At 42.3% G+C, this 15299-nt stretch overlaps 1 protein-coding gene across 1 annotated transcript in view; it reads left to right on the forward strand.

Moving 5' to 3' along the window:
• Window positions 1–481: 481 nt before the first annotated feature.
• The window catches only part of TEK (TEK receptor tyrosine kinase), a 73930-nt gene continuing 59112 nt past the window's right edge, over window positions 482–15299 (forward strand). Inside the window, exon 1 of the mRNA XM_019555227.1 lies at window positions 482–900. Coding sequence (XP_019410772.1) covers window positions 849–900 — 52 coding nt within the window. The 5' untranslated portion in view covers window positions 482–848. The remainder of the gene's footprint in view (window positions 901–15299) is intronic.

Here is a 15299-nt window from a genome sequence, read left to right on the forward strand (position 1 = left end):
CCTTTAGCTTAAGTTCCACTGAAGTCATTAAACTCTGGTTGCAATTTATTTTTACATCTAATTTTTTAATCTGTTTCCTATCCCAGAATGGAAAAAAAACCCACTTTTCAGTAAACTTCATAACCAAATGGGGATCGGGGGGGAGAGGAGGGGTTATCCTTGGCTTTGGTCTATATTGGATCTGACTAGTTGTTTTGTTAATGCTTCTTTAGTGTATATTATGGCAGGATGGTTAGTTGCCTTGTAATAGTCACCTTCTGCATGAATTAAATACATCAGTGAAAAGATTATTATATCCTGAAAGCTCTCTGCTGAAGTGCTGAAACTTAGAGACCTCTGGTGCCATTAGCAAATCTGTACGTTGAGCAGGGGCCAGGATCACAATTTCCACATACCATACATAGGTGGAGGGCTTGTTATTCACGCTATCCCGCCTACTGGAGGATGCCACTATTGTTGCTGACATTGCTGACCATGACCCGTTGCCAGTTCTTCGAGATTAATCCTCTGCCTCTCCAGCAGCCGCAGATAAGTGTTTTGATATATTGCTAGATGGATAGGATTTTCAGTGTCTCGCAATCCTGCTGATACAAAATGCCTTTAAGATCCTGCCTTTCCCATCCTAATCTACAAAGGAAACAGGAAAAAGGAACTTAAACTCCCTGTACTCAGACAGCAATGAGACTGTTGCAGTTTGCTCCTGCACTGCAAGTTTTTGCCTCTGACTTGTAAACAAGAGCCCTTGTACCATGCAAGTGAAGAATAACCAGTGAAGAGTATACTCTGTTAAAGGATATTCCTAACTCCATGAGCTGCTGTGGAAACTGGATGGATACATTTTGGAAAGCATGGACCCTTTAGCACATTTACTTCTCTATGGATTCAGCCTGATGATTTCAGGTAAGACTTCACTTTAATTTCTGCCATGCCACAGCTCTACTGAATCTCTCAATACATGGGAGGCTCACTTCTTAAATCCCTGCTTTAATGAGTTATCCTTACTAGTTTAATTGTTGACCTTGACTTTGCCTACATAAAGATTTCTCAGATAAAGAGAGGGTAGTGCATGCAAGTAGGCAGATCTTGTAAGCACTAAATGCACAGTTATAATTTCATTAATGCAAAGGTAATTTCATATCATGGTGATCTCCAAGGTCAGAGATGCTTTACTCAAAGATGATCATTTTCTGAAGCACAAGGAAGCCTATCCTTTTCCATGGGCTTTCAGTCATTCAGCGTTAAAGTACTGTGTGACAAGATTGTTTGTGTAGTTTTAGGAATAGGTTAGACAAGGATTTATATGGGATGGTTTGGATGGGGATGATCCTGTCTTGAGTAGGGGGTTGGATTAGATGACCTCTGGAGGTCCCTTCCAACCCTAATTTTCTATGATTCTATGCTTTCCCTGCCAGCTTCTCCATCTGACCATCTTCTAGGCAGTCTCCTCAATACGACACAAAACAAAGCCTGGGAAAGGGAAACAAGCCTGAGAGACTATGAGATAGCTTCACAGCAGAACTCTTGTTCCTCGTTCACTCCAAAAGTTCAGCTTCAAATCTCATTTTGATAGTGACAGGACATTTCTAGTTTAAATGTCACATGCAGTACAATTTCACATGATGCTACTGTAAGAAACGGAAGGGAACAGCAAAGGAAAAAAGAATGTTTAACTGTGGTATAACTTGCATTACAATTTCTTGATCGGGTAAAAAAAGTTTAGAAATAGCATCTAAATATTTAGAAAAATCTGAAGATATATGCATGCAAAAATGTTTACTTTGAATTTGGAGTGTGGATATGTGTGCATCACTACATAATTACTATGTATCATTTACTGCTCTTTTGTGATGTGAGTGTCTTGCTAGTTGTAGCTTTAGAGCAGTTCATCTCTCATTTCATTATTGACTTCACTTTAGGGATAGCTGGAGAATCCTTTGAGCATTATGAACAGAGAAACTAAAAAGAAAATTTCAGTTAATCTGAGCTCCTTTGCTCAGAAACGAATCATCTCTGAATCTCCCATCCCCAAAGCAAACTCATATTGTACACACTGTTCTCTGCAGGAAGCAAGTAAAATTCATTAACACATTGGAATGCGAGAGAAACAAAGGCTAGCTATGCAGATTAACAATAAATGTGGACAGCATGCTCAGTTGATTTCAGTATTGAAGAGCTGCCAGTCACAGCCTTTTCCACAGGGCTTGACCAGTTAGGTGTGTACTGGAGTCACACCCATCTCAATAGATCTGTCAGCTTTCCCACTTTTGTTCAAGTGTGATATCATGTTTCCTGGGGCTAGTGCTGGAAGACAATGCTAACCCGCTTTCCTCTAGATACAACAGGCGGAGTCCAGGAAAGCAGTACTGACATTCCCTAAGCAGGAGAGGCATTAAAGTCAATGCGACTGACAGACTGTGAACTGACTTAACCTTTTCCTACATGATGGTGGACTTCTGTGGGTGTGCTGCTGATCTACTCCACCCTTGTTTTAAGGTGGGGACTGTGCCTCTGGGCTTGGTTCCTAGTTACATCAAATACACTGTAATTTCCTTTTCTTATATCAGCACTTCATCATCTTCCACAGCCAAAAGGGTTCATAACACAAGATGCTGTTAAAGAAAGAATGGGATAAATTGTGTAGTTTTCTTCCACACTGGACATTTGGGCAATCCAAAGCACATCTCCATTTATTCTGACAAGAGGGTTAAATTTAACTCCAGAGTTGGACATTAAATAAAGCCATGGATATGAACATGCTCGCCCTTGCTAAGATTCTGTTTTTCTCTTCATTTGGCCCATGAGCCGCCATGAGAGGTTGAATGAAGAAACTGGATCAAAACAACCTGGACACACAAGCTAGTTTAAAAGAAAATTCCATTTTCACAGCCTGAGACTGTCTCTGTTTGAGTGGGGGCAGCTCTCATTGCTCACCTGTTAATGCTAATAGACTAAGCAAGGATATGATTGGAGTAAACAGTATCACTTGTCTTCTAATAAGTAGTAAGATTCTCAATGAGATTGGAAATTTAGGTTGGTATTGCACATTGAAACTGACTCTTGCTAAGTGCAGTTAAAATGCAAGCAGATACAGGTTCAAGCAGTTTAGCACATGTTAAGTGCCTTCATGGCATTGCAAAGTTGTTTCCTTTCAGGAAAAAGTTATCTCCTAACGGGTACTAACTTTCATAGGCCACTATATCCAAATGACTTGAAACTGTTGCAAGTAAACAGTTTCTCCTCTTGGTTTTGGTATTGTGTTGGAGCTCCATTCCAGCAAGATGGAAGCCACAACCTTCAGAAAGCCAACAGTAATTAAGAACAACTTCTAATTAATTTTACAAACTGTTCCTGGCAGGAAGCTTATACATTTTCAGGCCACTAGGATGAGCAGCATCTGTGAAGTTTTGCTTAGTACCAGGAGTGGGAGAAACCAATGGGTCTCTAACTGCAAAAATAATTTTGATTCATTTTTATCTGTTACGTTTTAATCTGTATATGGTGACATCCCCTAAAAGCTACTCTGATCACCCAGGAAAAGATGCATCAAAAGCAACATTACAACATTACTAAAATTAATAACTCCATGATAATTATTTATGTATCCAATGTGAGATATATATCACAAAAGGATCTCTGATCCCTACTTGGGGTGTACGGATGCTACCATAACACAAATTACACATAATTATTTATCTCATCATGTGTATAAATATATCCCTCACATGTATGTAATTAAAATATGTAGTCATACATAAAAGTATATTGAAGATAGTATTCTAATATAGATATGTCAAAACAAGGCATACAACTATACAAGTGTTATAGCTCATTGCACAGAGTGGATGGTTAAAACAGTCTTGGGTTTCAAGACTTGTTTTTTTTCATTTTGTGAGACATTTTCACTCCCTCAATTTAAACCAAGGGAAACATAAGTAAAGTCCTCTTTGGTATCTCTAGCCAGTATGACATTTGACAATAGGATTCTTTCTTCTTGCCTTGCTTCTGGGATTACCAGAGAAATAAGCTAAAATAATACACAGTTTTCAAGCTTATGTTTTTGCCAGTGTCAAAGAGAACTTGAAATATGTTCTTCTTGGACAGCTGTAGGTTGCCAAGTGTGTCCTAACTGAAGCAAATAGTCAGATTTAGATTTAGATTGGTGATGTCGGCTATCTCAGTATAACTAATAGACTATGAAACTATAAAAAATATTTTTACTTTGAAATGGCCCTCAGCAAACAACTTAACACTCTTGAACTCGTGTAAAAAGATCTAATCTGGATTTAATTGCAACAGAGGAAAAGGGCTAGAGTTTTTGGTTCCTCCTCTCCAGATGTGTGTGTGATTCATGGTATATAGCAAGTCCATCTGTTTGTGGTCCTCTGATCAGTTCCATGAGATGGCGAAGTCCTGGTATTATTCTAGAGATGCAGACAAATTTCTGTAGATTTTTTTTTCAGAGAGAATCTCCAGACAATCCAGAAGTTATGGTCTTGATGCAGGACTAGCTGTTTGAAATTTTGTGGCCTGCTAGAAGTCAAGAGCAAGAGTGTGACTTAGAGTAAATATCATAACTGTACGCAGGAGATTTGTCTAAATGATCATGGCTTTAAGATTAGATTTACTATCTGGGTGCAAAGAAAACCTTCCAGATGTAACCTGATATACTGCTCTCTGTTTGGAAAGATAGGTAATGAAAAACAACAACTGCAACCTGGACAGACTGCTTTAAATGCCCCGTGCAGCTCCCAAGGGATATATTAATTTAGGGCTGCCACCAGTATTCCCAGGGAACAGTTCCAGCATCTGGGATTAGCAGGAGCAAAGAAGCATTGCATCAGGCCCTAAATAACTGCACCCAAAAAGGTACAGTGAAGTGCCATTACATTCAGAAGGAGATGGGTATGATTAGAACTGGTTGGAAGGTATGAGTTGAAATTTTGTTTTGGTGAATTTTTGGCTGCTTACTAAAGCCAAAATGGTTTGCATGGATGTACCGGTCTCCACAAACCTTTCATCTGGAGTGCTGGGGAGTGAGTAAGTGATCTAGGTGGCCAGGATAGTGAACTGGAATGTGGGAGACCTTGGTGCAACTCCTGGAATTGCCTGATCCAAAGTGATATTGGTTATAAAGCACTACTCTGAATCAGGCACAGCAGAGATTTGATCCTGTTCTTTCCATATCCAGCACCAATATCCTACATGCAAACTGTCTCCTTTTTACTCAAAACACAGTGAAAGGGTTTTGACTTTCAGTGGGCATGTCTACATGTGCAAATGCTGTGGGGTAGGCTTACTCTAGAGTAAATTACAGGGCAGCCATCTACATGTGCAGTGATTTGGTGCTTCCTGGCAGCAGCTGCTCCCACCCCCTCTGGCCCTGTACCAGGCCCCTGCAGCAGCCAGAGGGCACTCCCCCTGTGTGCTATCCCAGGGGCTGGCAGGGAGACCTAAGAGACAGCTGTCTCCTGGCGGGGGCTGGGAGATTGTTCCTTGCCCCCAACAGCTGCCTGCTGCTAGGGTGGGCTCCAGTGGCAGAGCTGGGCAGAGAAAATGTCTCCCTACTCTGGCAGCAGGGAGCTCCAGGCCGCAGCTCCCTAATTGGGGTTAGGGGTCTTGGAAAGAGCTGCGGGGGAGGGGGCAGGTCTCAGCCCCCTTCCCTGATCTACTGGTGGAGCAGCTAGCAGCAAATGCAAGTAGCAAGTTAACTACAGAATAATTACCTTGCAGGTGTAGATGGCCAACCAGAAGCAAATTTGCTCCCAGTCAGTTGGGCAGTGGGGGGCAGGAAATTGCTCTAAAGGAAATCCACCCTGCAGCATTTGCATGTGGGTGCATCTACACAGATACTATCATATGCCACAATAAATAACTGCGGCTTAAATATACCTGTAGATGGTGACATCAGGATTAGTTTACTCTGGCTCAAATTGAGGTAGAGTATATCCAGTCATATTAATTGCACATATATATGCACCCACTGGTTCTGATTTTTGTTTCATTTGCTCTAGTGTATTGCACACAAAACTAATGTAATTATACTGGCATAATATTAGTGCAAGAGGAGGGTCAAGTCCCTTGGATTCCCATATATTTCAGTCAATTTTATAGCTCATCTATGTTATCTCCTAAGTTGATGGGCAACTAAATATTGTTTTTTAAAGAAATGGTGGCACAGCTTGGGTTTTGGGTCCCTTAATCAAGTTTTCTAAAAAGTAAAAGGTGGAGTTACAGAACCTAGATGGAATAAAAATGCTTTCATAATAATAAAAGGGAAAAGCCTAGAAAATAATTATTTCAGAGGCAGTTTCTACTTATTATTGTCAGAAACTCAAGCACAGCAACAGTATGATAATATTGGGGAAGTACATAGGGAACCTCATTTCCAGTGTCATGTAACTGTCCTGGTTGAATAAATAAATACCTTAAATGGGGAGAAGTAAAATCCTTGCTTGAATGCCTGTGGTGGCTTTGAATATATAAGATATTGCTAACTGAAGGCGACTGGCTAATGAAGTTAGATTTGCAAATATAGTTCTTGGGACCTCAGAATGGTTGTTTTCCCATGGTTACAGCATATGTAGGAAAGCAAATATATTGGTGAATTATAAAATGCTTTTTGGTGGCCTTTGTTCCTTTCTTTGGGTTTGGCCTTTACCTTGCAAATGCTAATGTATTTGCTGAATTTATGACTGATTCATCAGACTATATGATGCAACTATATACTGGTATTTTAAAAATTGCATATATTTTAACTGCTTAATTGGAGATCTTCTACTCCAGCAACTCCAATTGTGTTCTGACCTTCCTGACTTCATCCCTGCATTCCCGAGCAATGCTTTTATATTCTTTTCTAGTTATTTCCCCAAGTTTCCACTTCTTATTAAGCTGCCTTTTTTGTGATTTAGTTTACTAAAGAGTTCTCTGCTAAGCCAAGCTGGTCTTTTGCCATACTCGCTAGTCTTCCTGTGCATCAGGATGGTTTGTTCCTGCAGTCTCAGTAAGGCTTCTTTGAAGTACAGCCAGCTCTCCTGCACTCCTCTCCTCCTCAGTCTTCCCAGGGGATCCTGCCCATGACTTTCCTGAGTGAGCTGAAACCTGATTTTCTGAAGTCCAGCATCCTTATTCTGCTGCTCTCCTTCCTTCCTTCCTTTCCTTAGGATCCTGAACTCAGTCATCTTGTGGTCACTGTTGCCAACCACTGCTACATTCCCCACCAATTCTTCCCTGTATGTGGGCAGCAGGTCAAGAAGAGGACAGCCCATAGTTGGCTGCTCCAACACTTGCACCAGGAAGTTATCCCTAATACTTTCCAGAAACTTTCTGGATTGTCTGCGCACTGTTGTATTGCCCTCCCAGAGGATGTCAGGGTGACTAAAGTCCCTGACAAGACCCAGTCCTATAATTGGTAAACTTCAGCTAGCTTTTTGAAGAAAACCTCATCTGCCACTTCCTCCTAGTTTGGTGGTCTATAGCAGATCACCCGTCTTTCTCTCCCCTCTGACCCTAACCAAGACACTCTCAACAGGCCTATCTCCAGCTCCGTACTGGAGCTCTGAGCAATCATATGGCTCTTCTACATGTAAAGTACAATTTCTCCTCCTCTTCTTCCCTTCCTGAACAGTTTGTACCTATCTATGACAATGCTCTGGTCATGTGAGCTATCCCACCAAGTCTCTGCTATTCCAGTCACATCATAGTACCGTGACTGTGCAAGGATTTCCAATTCTTCCTGCTTGTTTTCCAGGCTCTGTGCATTTGTGTACAGGTACCTGAGGTAACTAGTTGATTGCCCTGATTTCTTAGGAAATAATGAAAGCACCTCCCTTGTTGCCTCCTTCTGCTTGTTCTTCCTCAGGTCTCCTGCTTCCCCACTTACCTCAGGGCTTTGGTGTCCATCCTCCAGTGAACCTAGTTTACAGCCCTCCTCACTAGGTTCGTGAGCCTGTCTGTGAAGAGGATCTTTCCTCTCTTCATCACATGCACTCACGTGACTGCAGTGGGTCAGGCCAATAGCTGGGGGGCATTAGAGCACACCTCCCTGATTGGCTGGAGCAGACAGGAACCAAAAACTGGAGACAAGAAACCAAAAACCCAGGGCCAAGGCTAGCCTGCCCACACTGCAAGACAGGGTTTGCAGGGGAGATGCAAAACATCCTGGGATGCTGGAGGACTGTGAGCTAACTTGAATCCGTAGGGGATCTGGGACAGAATTTCCATATACTAATTTAACCTAAATCAGTTAAATCTGATACGACAACCATGCAGGTTTATCTTAAACTAGTTTCAGCCAGTTTGAAAGAAGTTTATGTGGACTGAACTTCTGTTGTGTTCATAGGCAGAGAAAGAAAATATTATTTGGGGGCTGAGTACACATAGACACACACACACACCACCAAGCAGGTAAGACTGTGGAGGAGGGAGGGGCAGGGGGAGAGGGAAGGGTCATGGGGGGTTTAGATCTAAGTTCCCACAGTGAGCAAGGGTAGCACATGGCAGCAGGCAAATAGCATCATGCAGCTCTCAAGGCAGCAGCAGTGGGATGCAGAGCCCAGCCCACAGTGGCAGCCCACCTCTGCCCCTCACAAAAGTCCAGGGGTCACATGCCCCCATGCCTCCCTTGGGATGTGCATAGCAGCAGAGCTTCCCCCCCCCGTACCCCTGGACAAGCTGGCTGGGCTCCAACTGTCCCATGACCCACCCCAGGGCCCCATTCACCCCAGCCCCTACCCCTGACTCTGCTCCCTCCCTCCTGCACTGTGAGGGCCTTGATCTGGCTCTCCCCATGCCACTGCTGTGGTGGGCAGTGCTGCACATGCTGCCAGGCTGTAATCCTGACTGTGTGCAGGCTGTGGCTGGGTTTCTGTGCCCATGTGTGTCCCCTGCTGCAGCCACCCAGAGTCCGTGCCCAGTTGCCCTGTGGCCCTCTGCGCTGCCAAAGCTGCCCCATGTTTGTGGGGGCTTATCTCCATTAGCCCCAGCCTTCTGCAACCCATCGTTGTGTTATGCATTGGAACTGGTTTTCAGTAACTTAAACTGGTTTATGTGTAACTTCTGTCCTGAGCCTATAAGAAGCAACACATACCTGATTGCATTGAAAATCTATTTCCCTGATAAGTTCTATGGCCACCAAGCAGTTTAAACAGCTGTTTTTGGTCAATTTTCTTTGCAGACCAAAGACAATTTATTTATGTCAGGGGTGTCAAACATGACTCGTATATCAGGCTGAATTCCGACCACGGTGATTACTACTCATGATTACACACCAGCTGACCTGTTGAAACTATTTTGTCTGTTGGCTTCCATCCTCTGGTCAGTGGCAATAAACCCTGCTAATTTAACCCTGTTACTCTCGGGGATAAAGTACACTAAGTTAACTTCCACTTTCCATAGAATAGGAACAGACAGACCAAAACAAATACTTTGGATTCAGCTGAACTACGGGTATTTTCCAACCTTTCTCCCTTAAAATAATTTGTTTCATCCATCTAATGGTTTGTTTCATTTAAGTCTAGGTCCTGCAAGAATTACTTCTGAGAACAGTCTTAGGACTCAAAAGGGAATACTCACGTGAATAATAGTTGCAGGATCAGATACATGTAACTGTAGAGAACACCCCTTCCCTTCCTCTGGTGTTTTGTTGATATACCATTCTTCTGCGGTTGCTTGTCTGCACCATGATCAGAGCTGACAAGAACATGACAATTCCCACCTGCAGCAACCTTCAAGGCATTTGGTTGTATTCTACACTGGGTGTGCCTACATGAGGCAATTTACGGAGCAATAGAGCTAATTATTGCCTAGTAAGCATCACTGTCTACATGTGCTGACCCTTATTGTGCAGTAAGTTACTGCATAGTAAGTTCAGCACTATAGATGGTGATGGTGTTGTCTACACCTACATGTATTTGTGATCCTGCAACCATTATTCATGTGATTATTCCCCCTGGAGTAAATTAATGCACAGTAAGGTCAGCACATGTAGATGGTAATGCTTACTATGCAGTAATTAGCTCAAATGTACAGTAAAGCATCTCATGTAGATGTTCCCAGAATGTAGGAGAATGGATTTTATTCTTCAGGCTCAGACCCCAGCGCCTCCCTTACTGTTGGGCGTTATCACCACAATAATAACTTATCCCAACAGAGGAAAATGCCAAACTTTTCCTGTGTCAACAGCAAAAATCTTTCAATGTTCTGAGAAATATAATCAATATCATAGAATCCAGGCATCAGCATAACTGTTGGAGACAGTACTATCCTATGGCAGAGTAATTTATTCCACTGAAATGCACATGTAGATGGGTTTTGCAAACACACGTAGAAAACAGAAAGGAAAGAAACAAGTGGTGTTAGTTTAGATTGTAAACTCTAAAGTCAGTGGGATTCTTTCCACTGATTACAACCAAATGTTTCTAAAGCATCTGACTTGTTATATTTTGTTCCTTACTGCTATTTATAAGCAATAGTCTTAATTTGGTCTTTTCTTGCTATTGAGTCATGGAGGCAGCCTTGTTCCATTTGAGCAACAATCATTTCTAAACAATGATGTATCAGCTTTGTTTTCCTGCAAAGAGACAGTTGTCAGGATGGAACCTGGTTTGTTCATGAAAGTAGTTTGAGCGCAAGAATCTGACTCAGAAGTGAAATAATATGGGTCATTGTTATCTTTGAGTCACTGAAAAAGTTAGGCATCTGGATCTCTTTAGGACATAAAATGCTTCATTATCTTTAAATACAGATAAGAATAAATAAAAATAAGAAGCAATAGAACTGTTTATCATGAAACTGCACTTATGGCTTAATTCTGTGTGAGAAATCCTTACATCACTAGATATGGGAAAATCTTTCAATTCCAGAATTTTGAAAAATATTTACTGAGAGTTTCAAATTTAGCCAATACCCTCCAAAGAAATCACAAGGTGATGGGTTTTGGGGTTGTTGGGTTTTTCTGGTAAAATATTGGGTTTATTTTTCCATTATGTCTACTGGCAAAGCCTTTTATTATCCCTTTAAGAAATGGGACAAGCTTGAATTAGAGGCGGACTGATACATTGGTCCGATATCAGATTGGTACTGATATAAAGAAAATTGTCTATATTAGATATTGGCCCAATGAGGCCAATAATTTGGCCGATAAATGCCTGCAGCATGGAGCAGAGCCACCAGTGTGGAGAGCTGCTTCCAGCTGGTAAGCTGGAAGGGGTGGGGGGAGGAAAGGGGTATGGAGGTGCAGATCAATACCCTCCTGCTCACCTGGGGCGGGGTTGGCATAGGATGAAGGCACAGCTCGTGGTGGGGTGGGGACAGTTCCTGCCACTGCTTGTACCTGAGCCCAGCCCCTGGCAAGGAAAGCCCTGCACAGCACCAGCTCTGGCTCTATCCCGCAGCTGCAGCCCACCTGTGCCAAGCAGATCCTGGGGTGCACTCCCCCCACCTCCTGGGGTGCAAGCAGAGGTGGGAGCTGCCCCCACCCCACTACAAGCCTCATCTCCGTCCTGCGCCCCCCCGCCCCAATTGCGCAGGGCCTCCCCCCTTCCTCACTGTGGGAGGCGTTGATCTGCCTTCCCACACCCCTCCCCTTCCCTCCCCTCCTCCTCCCCTTCTACCATACCAGACTTACCACCTGATGGCAGCTGTATTGGAAATCAGATTGATATCAGCCAATATGCCTCCTTAAATGTCCGCTATCAGTATTTGCCCTTACAATCTCTATTGGTGCACTCCTAGCTTGAATCCATAAATGGTTCATTTCTTTCTAAGACTGAATAAAATTATGAACATACATTTGAGCACAGATTAATTTAATACCGTGCCTATTGTAATTGTAATAATAATTAATACTTCACTTCATTCTAAAGGTTTACCAGAGAAGCTGTCAGATTCCATTACTTTCTCAATAAAATTGTCAAAATGCTTGCATCTTGATTCCAAAAGAGATTTTTAAAAATTATTATTTGTTTGTTTAAAATGTGGTCTTTACTATGCAAGACAGATAGACAGTGTGAAGAATTGCAGTGGAAAAGCTAAGTACACAAGCTAAGGCACACTGAAAAATTCTGAAAGGCCAAACATTTTATTTTCAATCAGTAGGAGCCAACCTTTTTGGCAGGTATGCCACAAATTAATCCTCACACTTTTCCCAAGTACCACTCCAGTCTCCTTTCCCTGCTTGATCTGATGCTGTGCTTTCTGTTCCCTGCCCTCTTCCTGATATGGTGCATGTTGCACACAGATGCTTCTGATGTCAGTGCCACTTGTGGCATGTGTGCTGCAGGTTGGTCACCCCTTTTTTAAATATTGACTTCTGTTTTTGTGACCTTTTTTGAGGATCTCAAAATAAGAGGAGTAGGTGGCTTGGCAAAATGGGTCATATATTTTCAGTATGCTCCAAAGTAATCTTAAATCCCATAGTTATAAATCATATAATGAATATGCTTCAGCTGTTCTTATACTAACCTGCTTGTGAGGCATATGATCCATGCTTTGGCAATGAAGGCCTAGCACAGATTTTAGCTGCCCTGTTGGTAGGGTATCTCTTTGGCTTATGGTCATACCCCAAAGTTGCTAAAAAAATATTTACTTTCTTAGTCACATTAAGGACAATGTAAATCTATTGTTCTTATTGTATTATAATCTCCTTTCAGTGATACAGACTCCAGCCCTGATGATAAAAGAGTGGGCTTTACATATTGAGATTATTCATAGATAAGATCCTTCCTCCCCAGAGATGCTTATTTCCCCAACTAAATTCCTGCCTTGGACTGGAGGCCACATCCTACAAACTCCTTAGTGCTTACAACTACCACTGATGATGAAGAGGGTATATGAGAGGAAAACTCATCATATTTAGAGGGGCCCTTTTGTCTATATTGTAGCAAAAATGTAAACAGTTACTTGCAAGCAGTAAAGGCCAGATTCTGTTCCATCCACTAGGTGCCCAAGTGTGATAATATTTCATCATGAAAATCTTGAGTTACGAAAAGCAGCAAAGAGCAGGATCAATACTGCCTTAAAGTATGCTTTAGTTTTCTCCAGTCAAGAGCTTAGTTATCTCTTTCTCTCTCCAAAGGAGCGCCCAGTTATCTCTCTAATAAATGAGTTTTATTGAGCATTATAAAGTATTAACTCGAAGTATGCATAGAAATATAATCTTAGCAGTTTCAGTAATCTTAACAAGATACAATTTTAGCAAGCAAGTAAGTGTATATTACCAGTCCTAATAATATACACATTGAGTGCCGGCCAGGCATCTCAAAGTGGGTTCTGGTTCCTTGAAGGGAGAACGGATATCTTCAGTTCTCAGACATAGTTGGAGTGAGGGGAAGGAAAGAGGAGGAGGGGACAGGAAGAGAAAGGGGAGGAGAAGAAGAGAAAAAGGGAGAAAGGGAAAAGCGGGGGGGGGCATAATATTTATAGTCCTTTGGTGTGTACCAACTAGGCCAATTTTCTGTTTTTCATCAACAACTTGGGGTTTGTCTTCACTTTATCATTGTTTTTCTCTTCTTCTTGGTACCAGGTGCCATTTGCTTCAAATGTGAGTGGAATGTACCATACAAAAACTTTTATCCATAATAAGCATTTTTACCACCAGACTCTTGCAGAAAAATAAGCTGCATGAGACCTTTTCTCTGTAGGGAGCAGATCATACAATAGCATAACTCCATGAATGCACTCTTAGCCTACTTATGCAGACCTAAGGGACCATTACAGTCCTGTCAAACATCAAGAGGCTGAACTGTCTCCACATGTGTGCCTGGGACTGAGCACTTTGAGCTGGGGCAGAGCAGCCCCAGTCTGGTAGGGGTCTGGGGGGGTCAACTGCAGGCTTTGGGTAGTGGTATCCCATGGTGGAGGGGCTGACTGGGGCACAAGAGTGCTAAAGTGCAGAGCTAGGAAGCAGGCAACCCCCACATTTTAGCACCCTTGTGTCCAGCTAGCCCCTGTCACCATGTACATGTACATTTTAGTGGAGTAAATTACTCTGCCATAGGATAGTACTGTCTCCAACAGTACTATCTTACAATGGAGTTAATAAATTTACTGAGCCCTAATACCAATGTACATGTAGACTGTGACACATTACTGCAGAGCTAATTAGTCAACTCCACAGTAAAGCATATGTGTAGATGCAACCGTAGAATCACACTTAGGTTCCTTAAGTCCACATATGTGTGTACAGGGTGGGAAAGAATCTGGCCCTTAGGCTCCAATCACACAGAGACAATTGTCTGAGTCCTGGAAAGATTTTCTAAGAAAACATTTGAAGAAAAGTTTTAGGTAGTAAACTGGTGCCTGGGCATAACCATTTCTAACCAGTTGTTAAAAGCTGGTCCAGATTAGGAATTTTATCACTGGCTTCATTGGGGGAGGATTTCTGCCTAGGTACCTATATCTGTCTCATTTGGTATAGCCACATTACCAGAAACTATATAACAGTTCTTTTAAGCTGTGGGCAATTGCTTTTTGCAGATAGGACTCTGTAAATCCTCTTTCAGTTCTTCCTGTGCTGCTATTTCCTGCCTCCAAGTGGAGTTCTCCTTTGAGGATAGGCCTTAATTGTACTTGGAGCATGGAGGAACCCAGCCTAGTTGGTCTCTGTATACTAAATAAGTGCCCTCAAAGGAACCTCTCGCCATAAAAGCAATAAAGAGCTTCACTTCAGAACAAGGGAAGGGCCAGAAAAGACATTCGGATGAACTAAATACAAGATAAGTGTGTAGCACACTGTAGGAAAAATTGTCCTACAGAGATATGATATCTGGGTTACCACACCTAGACTGCTTAAGTTGCTTGAGTGTCTATGGTGTCTCTGTGCTACACATCCCTCTGTAATTAGGATGAAGTTACACACTGTACTTAAACCTACCAAATCTGTGGAATGTTAATCAGTGTTAAAGTAAGAATGTACTATAAGCAGCGAAGGGTTAATACCATTTCTTTTCTGCACAGCTCTGACTTGCCAGGAAAAAGGTGGCGAGCAGGGACATGGCTAGAAGCCAAGGTATCTGGGCTCTATCCCTGCTTTTGGGGTCAGGGGCTAGAAGTGGTGCATCCTGGGATGCTGAAGGACCGCAAATTGCTTATTTTATCTCCATGGAGCAGACTGAAGTTACCCTAACATGAGCTGGGTAGTATAGCCCAGAGTTAACCTTTGCCTGAAATGGCGTATGTTTGAGATGCTCAGAGGGCACTTAGCACACATTAACAAGGTTTAACATGTTGATGCTTGCATTTTAAGTATCCTTAGTATGGTCTAAGTGTAATGTGTAAATTCACCCTAACATGGACAGAACACA

Source organism: Crocodylus porosus, unplaced genomic scaffold (assembly GCF_001723895.1).
Source record: "Crocodylus porosus isolate Cpor-Errol unplaced genomic scaffold, CroPor_comp1, whole genome shotgun sequence".
Classification (NCBI taxonomy): Eukaryota; Metazoa; Chordata; order Crocodylia; family Crocodylidae; genus Crocodylus; species Crocodylus porosus.